At 53.0% G+C, this 11,148-nt stretch overlaps 1 protein-coding gene across 1 annotated transcript in view; it reads right to left on the bottom strand.

Annotated features, from left to right (window-relative positions):
• The window catches only part of SARDH (sarcosine dehydrogenase), a 27,677-nt gene that overhangs the window by 2,335 nt on the left and 14,194 nt on the right, over positions 1-11,148 (bottom strand). The window contains exons 14-20 of the mRNA XM_064727596.1: positions 10,701-10,839; positions 9,880-9,993; positions 8,277-8,424; positions 7,372-7,465; positions 2,097-2,259; positions 1,200-1,368; positions 454-589 (exon numbers count right to left, since the gene is read on the bottom strand). Of these exons, the coding sequence (XP_064583666.1) occupies positions 454-589; positions 1,200-1,368; positions 2,097-2,259; positions 7,372-7,465; positions 8,277-8,424; positions 9,880-9,993; positions 10,701-10,839 (963 nt within the window). The remainder of the gene's footprint in view (positions 1-453; positions 590-1,199; positions 1,369-2,096; positions 2,260-7,371; positions 7,466-8,276; positions 8,425-9,879; positions 9,994-10,700; positions 10,840-11,148) is intronic.

The following is an 11,148-nucleotide window of genomic DNA, read 5'->3' as shown; positions in this document are numbered from 1 at the left end:
GCCTTGGGTCTCTCGCAGGGATGCAGGATGAAAAGCCAAGGCAAGCAAGAGCAGCAATCACAGCCCACACACAGCTCTTGGCTGGCACAGAAAAGGTCCCTGGAGACGTCACCCAACCTCTGTCCCCACAGCACGCTGCTAAATGAGGGCACTGAATGATTACCCAGGAGCCTCCCAGGGTTAATTAAAACCTTGCCCTGCTCCCATTGGCCATTGCTCCCTACAACATAAGTGAATTTGCTACTGCAATTAAATATTTGGTTGCAATTAGCCCCTGAGGCAGCACTTGAGCCGTGCATGGACCTCAGACAGTGACAGTGACACCAACTTTGGCACCAACCCCTCGCCCTCCAGCCTGCCCAGGGAACACGAGGGAGCTGCTGTGCCATGTCCCAGCCCAGGTGACAGCAGTGGGTGTGTGGAGGCACAGCCAGCCCGGGGCTCTGCACTCACCGGGCCCCCTGCAGGGTCTCGGATGTAGCCGTAGGCGATGGTTTTGTCGATGGCAAACCCAAAATCTGCCCGGCGGATGTGGCCGACCACCTGCCCGTCCCTCCAGACCGCCTCCAGGCCGAACATGGGCACCTTCCTGCGAGGTAAAGGGCAGAGCTGCCACAGCACAGCCCCTCCATGGGGCACAGGGCTCTGGCTCTGCCCCAGGGCAGCCCATGTGCCAGGGCTCCCACTGCCCACGGGCTCAGTCACCTCTCCGTGCTGAACCCAGAGTGTCACCAGCCCAACCTGCAAAACTCTGGGTGAAACAAGACCAACCCTCACACCTCCTGCAGCTCCCATTGAACATACAACAGGGAATTTGCTCATTCACCTCTCCCTGCTGAACCCAGAGTGTCACCAGCCCCATCTGCAAAACCTCCAGGTGGAACAAGATCAACCCTCACACCTCCTGCAGCTCCCATTGAACATACAACAGGGAATTTGCTCATCCACCTCTCCATGCTGAACCCAGAGTGCCACCAGCCCAACCTGCAAAACTCTGGGTGAAACAAGACCAACCCTCACACCTCCTGCAGCAAAACCTCTGCCCAATCTGCAAAACCTCCAGGTGAAACAAGACCAACCCTCTCACACCTCCTGCAGCTCCCTTTGAACATACAACAGGGAATTTGCTCATTCACCTCTCCCTGCCGAACCCAGAGTGCCTCCAGCCCCATCTGCAAAACCTCCAGGTGTGTACTCACTGCTCGGTGGTGAAGCACACGAGGCGGCGGAAGATGCCCTTGGCTTTCTGTGCCTCCACGGCCTCCCGGCCCAGGAAGGGGATGCTGGACTTGAGCTTGCAGGTGAAGGCCAGCCCTGCTTCCAGCGGGGTGTCATCGGGGCGCAGGTCTGCGTGCCAGTGCCTGTACCCTGCAGGAGCCAGCACGGGTCACCCACTGACCTGGCACAGCACCCCTGTGTTGCCATGATATTTTCTGAAAAATCCCTTTGCCAGGATTTTTCTCTTGAGAAGCTGAGAAGCTTCAGAAGAAAAGAAAAACAATAATTATCTGCTGCTGTGAAATGCAACAGGTGCATCTTTGATTGGTCCATGTTTGTTGTTTCTAATTAATGGCCAATCACAGTCAGCTGTCTTGGACTCTCTGAGAGTCATCAGCTTTTGTTATCATTCTATTCTTTTCTTTGCTAACTTTCTGATGAAATCATTCTTCTATTGTTTAGTATAGTTTTAATATTATAATATTATAATATAATATAATATAATATAATATAATATAATATAATATAATATAATATAATATAATATAATATAATATCATATATATATATTTATATATATCATATATCATATATATATATATATATATCAATCAGCCTTCTGAAACATGGAGTCAAGATTCTCATCTCTTCCCTTGTCCTGCAAACACCACCAGAGCCCTGCCCCTTGGACACCCACTGCCCTTTATTCACCTGGATAAAACACCTTGGAGAGGAGCACACAGGGGAATTCTCAGTGTTCTGAGACCCTGCCCCACCTCCAGTCCCACTGACCAACCCCAAAGCTGAGGAAAAGCTCCCTGCCCTGCTCCCCCCTCTGTAGGAGAAGCAGAGATTGCTGCTGGGAGGAGAACAAGGACCTTTCTCGATGCTGAGGCTGTCGATGGCTCTGTAGCCGGCGTTGGCGATGCCGTGCCGCGCTCCCGCCTGCATCACTGCCCGATAAACCTTCACACAGTCAGCCCTGGGCACGTGCAGCTCCCAGCCCATCTCGCCCACAAACGACAGCCTCATGGCACGGACCTGCAAAGGCAAGAGGGGAACATCCCCGGGGTGCAGCTGGGCTGGGCAGCCTGGCAGAGGCTCCCGTGTCAGGGGAAAGCCAGCCTGGCCTGGGTGCTGGGGAAGATGGAACAGGAAAGCCTTATAAATATGATTGCCTGGCAAAAGATTTGGAGAATATGGAAACTATAAGTGAGATTGAAATGAAAGCAAGCTTTGAGATACCTCAGTTACTGAACAACTGGAAAACAATGGTGTGGCTGGCTGAAGGTGATCCCCTTTTGATGGAACAACACCCTCTGCTTGCAGACAGCTCCAAGGGTCAGAGCAGACCCCATTAGCTTGGCAGAAGGGGCCCAAAGAGGAGTTTTTAGGGTTTCCAAAGAGTAGTTTTTAGGCTTAGCAGCAGGGGCCCAAAGAGGAGTTTTTAGAGTTTAAAATGTAACACAGTACAGTAATGTAATGATTCTTATAGGCTGTATGGAAATGCTATAGGACTTGTACTAGATTGGTTAGTGAGAATTAGAATATTCAACACAGAAGAAGATTTATTGTATTGTAATGAGAACCTCACTCTCTTACCCTCTCATTTACTTTCTCATCCTTTTTACCTTCTCTCTCTTTACCACTCTCTTTACTTCTCTGTAGCTGGCAGCTCCCAGCAGGGCCCTGCACCCAGGCCCTTTGCAATAAACCCCAAGTTCCACGACCTGGCTGCAGAGATCTCTTGTCCCTGTCTGTCCCGACCATCCTACCCCTGGGAACTGTGGTGGAAGGCACTTCTGGGCTCTCCGCTCTTGCACAAAGACAGGCTCATGTAGCCCCAAATTTCCCTTCACAGAGAAAAGCAAGGCACAATCCTTCCCAAGAATATTTCTGGGATTCACATTCTCTGAACCTCAGAGAAAGAAAACACAATACTTACCATTTGCTGTGCCTGTGTTTGTGCAAAAGTAGAATGCAGCATGGAGACTGGTTACCCAGAGTGATGGTGTTTTGTTTCCCTGGGTATCAGGGCCAAGAGTATTGAGACTGTTGGGTGACAGTCACAAGATTCATTGCAGTTGTGTGCAGGGTTCGTGCTTGGCAGATCCAGTTTTAGATGTATAGAATAATATAGTATAATAAAGTAATTAATGAGCCTTCTGATATCAATGCAGTCCTCCTCATCATTCCTCCTTCCTCAGGGCCCTGGCACCATTGCTGCAGACTCAGAGTGAATTTCTCAGCTCTGGACATCCTAAGCCTGGTACCTCAAACCAGCTACCGTCAGTGCCAGTGGGCAGAGGTGGCTGCTGCAGCATCCTCTGCCTACAGACTCCAGGGCTGGGGTGAGATGTGATGCTCCAGCTCCAGCCAAGCTTTTGTCTCCCTCTGCTGATCCTCTGAGACAGGGAAGCTGTCCCCAGCAAGACTGTCCTGCTTTTGGGGCACTTCCTCACTGCTGTCCCTGCCCCAGGAATGTTCCTGGACAGTGCTGCCACAGCAGAGGCACCCAAGGCTCCTGGGCATGTCCCAGTGCCACCAGGGAATGCTCAGGGTTGTGTCCCAAAGCTGAGCTGTCACATGAGCTCCACACCAAACGCCAGAAGCCCCAAGGGGGGATGAGCAGATCAGCACAGGGGACTCGGTGCTTCTCCAGAGAAGCCTCATTCCCAGGGATGGAGCCTGGCTGCAGTCCCAGGGAACAGCCTGGCCTGCCTGTGTTCCACCAGCCTCTCACCCAGGCACCCTCCTGCTGTCCCTCTGGAACATTCTCCATTCCCAAAGCCTTCCAGGCCAGCTGGGACCGGCCCAACTCAGGCACCTTCCCTGCAGACAGCCCTGGAGCCTGAGCTGCCTTTTCCTCTGATTCATCCCATTGTGTTTCTCCACTTCCTCCCCCACAAAACCCCTCTGGTTCATCCCTCTGGGTACATCCACTGCAGACACAGAGCTGTCTTTGGGAGAGAGATTAACTCCAGAGTTCCTCTCTGGGCTGTGATCTGTGCTGGTAACAAAGCTGTCCCCAGCTCAGGACACATTTCCAGGCTGGCTCTGGTGGCCTTGGGCTGGCCTGGCCATGCTGGCTCTGGCTGGGGCTGGGGTACAAGCTGCATTTTGCCATTTGCTGAGCTCTTGCCCCAAGCAGAGCTGGTACTCTCTAATCCCAAATGCAAACAGACCCCAGCAGCTGCTGCCCAAAGCAGGCAGAGGTGCCCAAGGTTTGCCTGGGCTCTGTGCTGCCAGCATGGCACACCTGGGAGCCCAAATCCACTCCTGCTTCCCCTAGCACCAAAATCACATCCTCAAGCTGAATTTACAATTTTTAAATGGTGAGAAACCTTAACCTCTGCATTAGGAGTGAGGAGGTGGAAGGAACACAGGATGGGGAATTTATTTTGAGCCCTGCCCTGGTCCCTGGCACAGCCCCGCAGCCAGGCACAAAGGCTGGCACTGCCTTCCCCAGGAGCACAAGGGGCTCAGAGAAGCTTTTTCCTCTTCACAAAGGTGTCATCTAATTAGGGAACAGCCTGAGAAGAGGCTGCTGCAAGCCAGCTCCCATCTTCACTGCGGCAGGAGATGCTCTGGGGATTGACAGGCAACTTCCCGGCTCGTTAACCCCGAATGGGACTGCAGCTGAAGCGCTCTTTACAATCAGGAGCAACTTACTCCTGGGAGGAACTTCCTCTCAAAGCACCAGTGCTCCAGGGGAATGAGCATCCCTGCAAAGTGCCCACAGAAAACGGGAAATCCTGGAAAATTGGGGTGATCGGGCAGTGGTGAGCTGAGCACAGGGAGGGACTGGGGTGTGTGTGAGCCCCTCACACCCCACCGAGGAGGGGGGAAATGCTAAGGGCTGCACTCGGCAGCTCTGCTGGATTCCCATAGGAACAGGCCTTCCAGCTGGAGCTGTGGAATTGCATCCATCCCTGGGCTTTTGTGCAGCGATTCAAAAGCATTCTAGGTACCATAGAAAATGAAAACCTGAATTTTTCCCTGTCTCCAGCAGTGAGATTCAAAGGGAGACCTTTCTCTGCTGTTCCATACAATGAGAGACTCTATATATAAACTCACAAACCAATCCATAATTTCCAGAGTCATTAACTCTGCTGGAACTCTCCTTTGACTCCAGCTGATTTTGTTCAACTACTGAGTTAATGCAGGAAAATCTCGGTGATAACTTTTTTAAGATGCTGGGTTCAGTTTAATCCCCCTGGAAGGTGATAATATCAGCAAAGGCTTCAGCCTGCTGCCCTGAGAAATCCTCCCACTCTAATTCCAGCGTGGGATGGGGCCCCTGGTGTTCATTGTCCAGTGGGACAAAGGAAACCTCCTGAAGGGTGGTCCAGTCCCCTCCCAGCTCACACCCCTGAGACAGGAGAGCTTTTCTCTCTGTCCATCAGGGAATTCACACTCCAAAGAATCCACAAAACTTCTGCCAGCTCAATCTTCCTTGAAGGACTGGATTATTTATAACAAACTTGAAGTGAAATGCAAATAAACTCATCACACTCCTGGAGACAGGAACATTTCCACACCTTTCTTAGGGCAAAAGCAGATTATTACAAGATGATATCAGCCTGCTACAGGCTGACAGGGGAGGGTGTGGGGAGGATTAATGAGGACTAAAATCCAGAATTTTGGACAACCTGCACCAGTGGATTGGCTTTGAATTCCCCAGGCCTTCCAAGGGACACTGAACTCGCTGTGGGTTGAGTTGCTGGGCACCCAGGGTGCATTGATGGCAATGGTTTGGAGATTCATCTCACTTGGGCAAAATCTGTGCCTTACTTAAACCACTTTAAGGCCTGGCCAGGCTGTTGCTCACAAATCAAGAGGCTCTAATTTGATTTAGCAGCAATCTCTTCAGCAGGCAGCTGCAGGAGAATTAAAGCCATTTTAATTCTGAATGAAAAGTGGCCGCACGTGGCTTAACCCAATTTCCTTAACATCCAGTCTGCTGCAGCTCCTGGCTCTCCTGCTGCCTTTTATGAGATTTACTGCTTCACCTTCACCTCCTTCATACCCCACCAGGCTCCAGGCTGAGAGCAGAGAGAGTTCTGGGCATGGTCCCTGCTCCCATCCAGCAGGAGAGGGATGCTCTGGGACCATGGCCTGCCCAGGCTTCCTATAGAAAGGAGCAAGTACAAATCCCACCCTCTCCTCAAAGTGTTTTTGCAACCATAGGAATATTCCGCATGGGATAAACATCACTGAGAAATCAGAGTTTCTCCATGAAACCTTGCTCAAGCTTTTCCCTGATACCCAAAGTTTGAGCAGCAGGTTTTCCTAGGACATTTCTCCTTTGAGAAAAATGACACTTCATGGTCACCAGCTCTTCTATTTGGGGTGTTCAAGCTCAATCAAGAGCTTCAGGGCATGTGTGAGGCCTGAAGGCTGGGCAGGAGCAGGATGATGTGTGCTGTACTGGAAGCTTAGGGCTGTCAGGCTTCTCCTGTGATCAAACAGCAGCTCCCAGGCTGCCCAGTCCCTGCTGCCAGTACCTGACAGGCTTTGCATTAAATTGTGCCTGTTTTTTATGAGGAGGGGGAAATGGAAAGTGTCTGGAGTGTCAGGTAGATCTCATCACCAGGGCTGGCCCTAATCCGTGGAGGCATCTCTCATTCCTGTGGCATCGCTGCAAAGCCATGAGTCACCCTGTCCCTTCCCCAGGCTCAGTGCTGTGACACCCCTGGCAGAGCAGGATGGCACCTGCCAGGCAGTCAGGCAGGGAAACACCCTTTTCTCACTCTGGGTTTTGGCCTTTTCCTACAAAAACCACAACAAAACCTCTCTGCAATAAAGAGGGGGCAGACACATTCCCAACAGAGGGAGATGGAACAGTTTGCCCGGAGAAGCTGTGGCTGCCCCTGGATGCCTGGAAGTGTCCCAGGCCAGGTTGGACAGGGCTTGGAGCATCCTGGGACTGTGGAAAGTGTCCCTGCCATGGCAGGGGGTGGAACAAGATGATCTTTTGTATACTATTCCAAAATACAAAACCCAGTGCAAAACACTAAAGAAACCAATTAGTGCAATCCAACAATCTTTCAGGTCCCTTCCAAGCCAGACCAGACTGGGATTCTGTGCTTGGCTGGTGGGTGCACAGAACCCACAGCTCCCTGGGCAGCTCAAGGAGGGGCCCCTTCCCACCTGGCATCCTGCAGCTGTGGTGATTTTGTGCGTGGAGAAGGGGAAGGCCTCGTTGCTGAGGTCGGTGTCGAGCACTTCCTGCAGGACAGCACGGCTGTGGGGAGACAGCACACAGGAGCAGGGAGGGTTATCCCCAAATCCTGCTCCTCATCTTGCTGGCAAGACAGACTTGAGCTGAGGTGGCTGATGTGCAGTGCTGTGGGAGCCTCAAAAGAAATTTCAGTTCCATGGGAAGTGGAGTGACACCCCAGCCACATCAGCATCAGTGTCATGGGGCTCACACCTACCCCTGCCCAACACGGGGACCTGCACCTGAGGCAAACCTCTCTCCATCCATCCCTGCATCCCTCCTTCCACTCTGCATCCTTCCTTGCATCCCTGCACCCCTCTCTCTATCCCTGCATCCCTCCTTCCCTCCATCCTTCCCTCCAGCCTTGCATACCTCCTTCTACCCCTGCATCCCTCCATCCATCCCTGCATCCTTCGTTCCATCCCTGCATCCCTCCATCCATCCCTGCATCCCTCCTTCCATCCCTGCATCCCTGCATCCCTCCCTCCACCCCTGTATCCTTCCTTCCATCCCTGCATCCCTCCTTCCATCCCTCCATCCCTCCACCCATCCCTCCATCCATCCCTCTGCCCCTCCATCCCTCCTTCCATCCCTCCTTCCATTCTGCATCCTTCCCTGCATCCCTGCATCCCTGCACCCCTCTCTCTATCCCTGCACCCCTCCTTCCCTCCATCCCTGCATCCCTCCATTCTTCCCTCCACCCTTGCATCCCTCCTTCCATCCCTCCATCCCTCCATCCACCCCTCCATCCCTCCCTCCATCTCTCCACCCCTCTATCCCTCCTTCTATCCCTCCCTCCCCGCTCAGGTTACTGGGAGAAGCCCACACCTCTCACCTCAGCGGGCCCTGGATGCTCATCATGCCCAGCTCCTCGGAGCAGTCGAGGAGTTTGCACTGGAATTTCATGTCCTGCAGCACGGTGGTGATGTGGGACCAGTTGTGCTGAGCCACGGCCCCGCCGATGGCCAGGTAATATCCATCCCCTGGAACACAGCCCCGGGCACTGTCAGGGCTGGTTCTGCTCTGCACAGCCTCAAGTGCAGCCCTGAGCATCTCCAGCTTGCACAGCCCTGGCTGGGACTGCCAATGAAAGGGTTAAAGAGCTGGGGGATTTGGGAAAGCTTTGGGGCTCTGCTTTTTGTGGGGCTCAGCACAGTGAAAATGGCCATTGGCAGTGAAAGTGTGTGTGAGCATCACAGGAAAAAACTCCTTGAGAACAACAGCAAAAGCATCTGCAGTTTTATCCAGACACAGAACAGACCCTCAAGGGTGGAGGGAGCTGTGGGTACAGGTGGGAGCAGGGAATGCCACAGTGACCAGCCCATAACCACTACAGTACACTTCCCACTGTATGCAAGGAGGAATTTCATCTCCTCAGTAATCCTGGGTGGAAGAATCCCCAGGGATGGTGTTTGAGAGCTGATTAATATGTAATCAATCTTCCCTCTGTCTTTCCTGCCACTACGAAATTGCTCTCTGGTATTCTGTCATAACGATAATGAGTGCAGCCACCTACTGTAATTGGGAAAATAGACTTTGCTGTGATTAAACACCTCCAGTGCCCGCCAAAGCTGCAGCTCTGCCAGCCACTTCCCACCCTGCTTCCCCTGCCAGTGTCCCAGACAGGAGGGAGGAAGGATCCTCCCACAAGGGAGGGAAAAATCACAGGCACCCCACACTGCTGGGACAAACACAGTGACATTGCCCCATGGCACACCTGGAGGTGACACAGGGGCGTGAGATTGCCCCATGGCACACCTGAAGGTGCTGAGATTGCCCCATGGCACACCTGAAGGTGACACAGCATGCTGAGATTGCCCCATGGCACACCTGGAGGTGCTGAGATTGCCCCATGGCACACCTGAAGGTGACAGGGTGGTGACATTGACCCATGGCACACCTCAAGGTGATGAGATTGCCATGGCGCATCTGAAGGTGACACAGCATGCTGAGATTGCCCCATGGCACATCTGAAGGTGACACAGCATGGGGACAGGGCTCTGTGGCCACCGTGTGCCTGGCCAGACCGAGCTCAGCATCCTCCTCCTCCGCAGCTGCCTAATGCCATTCCTGCCCCCAGGGCCGCTCTGCTGCCTTCCAGTCCCCTTAATTGCAGCTGATAAGGGCTGGGACAGAGGTCAGAGCTGCCAGGCAGGGCTGGACAAACCCAATAACAGCGATGAGCAGTGCAGGGCCCTGGGGACAGGGGCCATAATCAGGTTACAGGCACCGGGGATGGAGGTGGAAAAAGCCAGGTGGCTGCCATTAGGAAAATGCAATCAGCCCTGTGCCTGCAGCCCCTCCAGCGTGACACGGAGTGCTGGGACAAACCTGCCCAGGACTGGAAAATTCTCTGTGTGCATTGAAAAAGCAGCAAGAAAACCTGGGAATTCAGGGAGGGTGACAGAGCTGCTCCGTGCATCTGGTCAGGGTTTTACCTTCAAAGGCAGGGGCCAGGGGGGAGCCCGGGGTCCCGGGGCTGATCCTGCTCACGGTCAGGTCGCTCTCCACGCCGCCCTGGCGGTTCAGCATGCAGGTGTACACGGTGGAGCCTGCGGGGCACAAGGGCACCATCATCAGCCCATCAGCCAGCCCGGCACAGGCAGCTGGGCAGCAGAAAAAGGTGTCACTGTCATTAAATCACCCATCCTGGCTTTGTCCTGACTGACCATGGGTGTCCCAGCACCGGCACAGGGAAAAGGAATGATGGCTTTTCCCTGTTCTGTGGGAGGAGATGAAGTTGCACTCTTGGAAATGCCCAAAGTTGCTTCCCAGCCTCGGAAAAGGGGACAACAAACCACAGCTGGCTTGTTTGAGGGTTGTGCTTGATTTACTCCAGCACCCATTGCACCTCCAGATGTGAGCCACAGCTGGAGCCAGAGGAAAACCTCCCTCCTTCATCCCTGAGCTCAGAGCACTGAGCTGCTGCAGCATCCAGCGAGCCAAAGGTGTCTCTCAGGTGAAACCACCCCAGCTGCCACCTTTGGTCAAGCAGTAAGGGCCAGACGAGCCCAGGCTATATTGGTATTTAATTTCAACATATTGGCGCCCAACGTGCGGCACGAAGCCGCGACCCTGAGATTAAAAGTCTCAAACGCCTGTGTGAACAAGGCAGAATTAAGACTGTGGTGAGGACAGGGGGAGCAGCCTCTTCCCAAACCCTCTGCAAAGGCAGCACTGAGAGGAAAAGCCAGTCTGGGTTTTTCTGGGTTGTTTCAGGGTGAGATCTCCCCAGCAAAAGGAGGAGCTGAGGCTGTACCTGGGGCTTTGCTCACATCAGCACTGAACAGCCAGTCTGCTGCTTTGGTAGCTTCAGGTCCAACCAGGTAGAATTTCCCAAAATAAGACATGTCAAAGAGAGCCAGGGCGTTCCTGCACGTTAAACATTCCTTCTTGATCTGCAATTAAAGCAAATGCGGCAGCACTGAGGCTGAGCCCACAAAGGGAAACACAAATTAAACCATTTGCATAACGGGAAACGATACCAGGACACTCTCCTGGTGCCTTTAAAGGCTTCAAAATGCTCCTGAAAGAATCAGGAATTTGCTGGAGCCAGCCTGGCAGGCCATCCCGAGTGCCTGATCCCATTCCTCACCTCACTACCTCAGTGACAGTTATCATCAATAACACCCAAATTTTATCAAATTGGATTTTTTTCCCCAAGCTGCTCTCAACACTTCAGCAAAGCAGCAGCATAATTCCCATGG

The sequence above is a fragment of the Zonotrichia leucophrys genome, chromosome 17 (assembly GCF_028769735.1).
Source record: "Zonotrichia leucophrys gambelii isolate GWCS_2022_RI chromosome 17, RI_Zleu_2.0, whole genome shotgun sequence".
NCBI classification, from domain to species: Eukaryota; Metazoa; Chordata; class Aves; order Passeriformes; family Passerellidae; genus Zonotrichia; species Zonotrichia leucophrys.
This window is presented reverse-complemented; position numbering and strand designations above follow the sequence as displayed.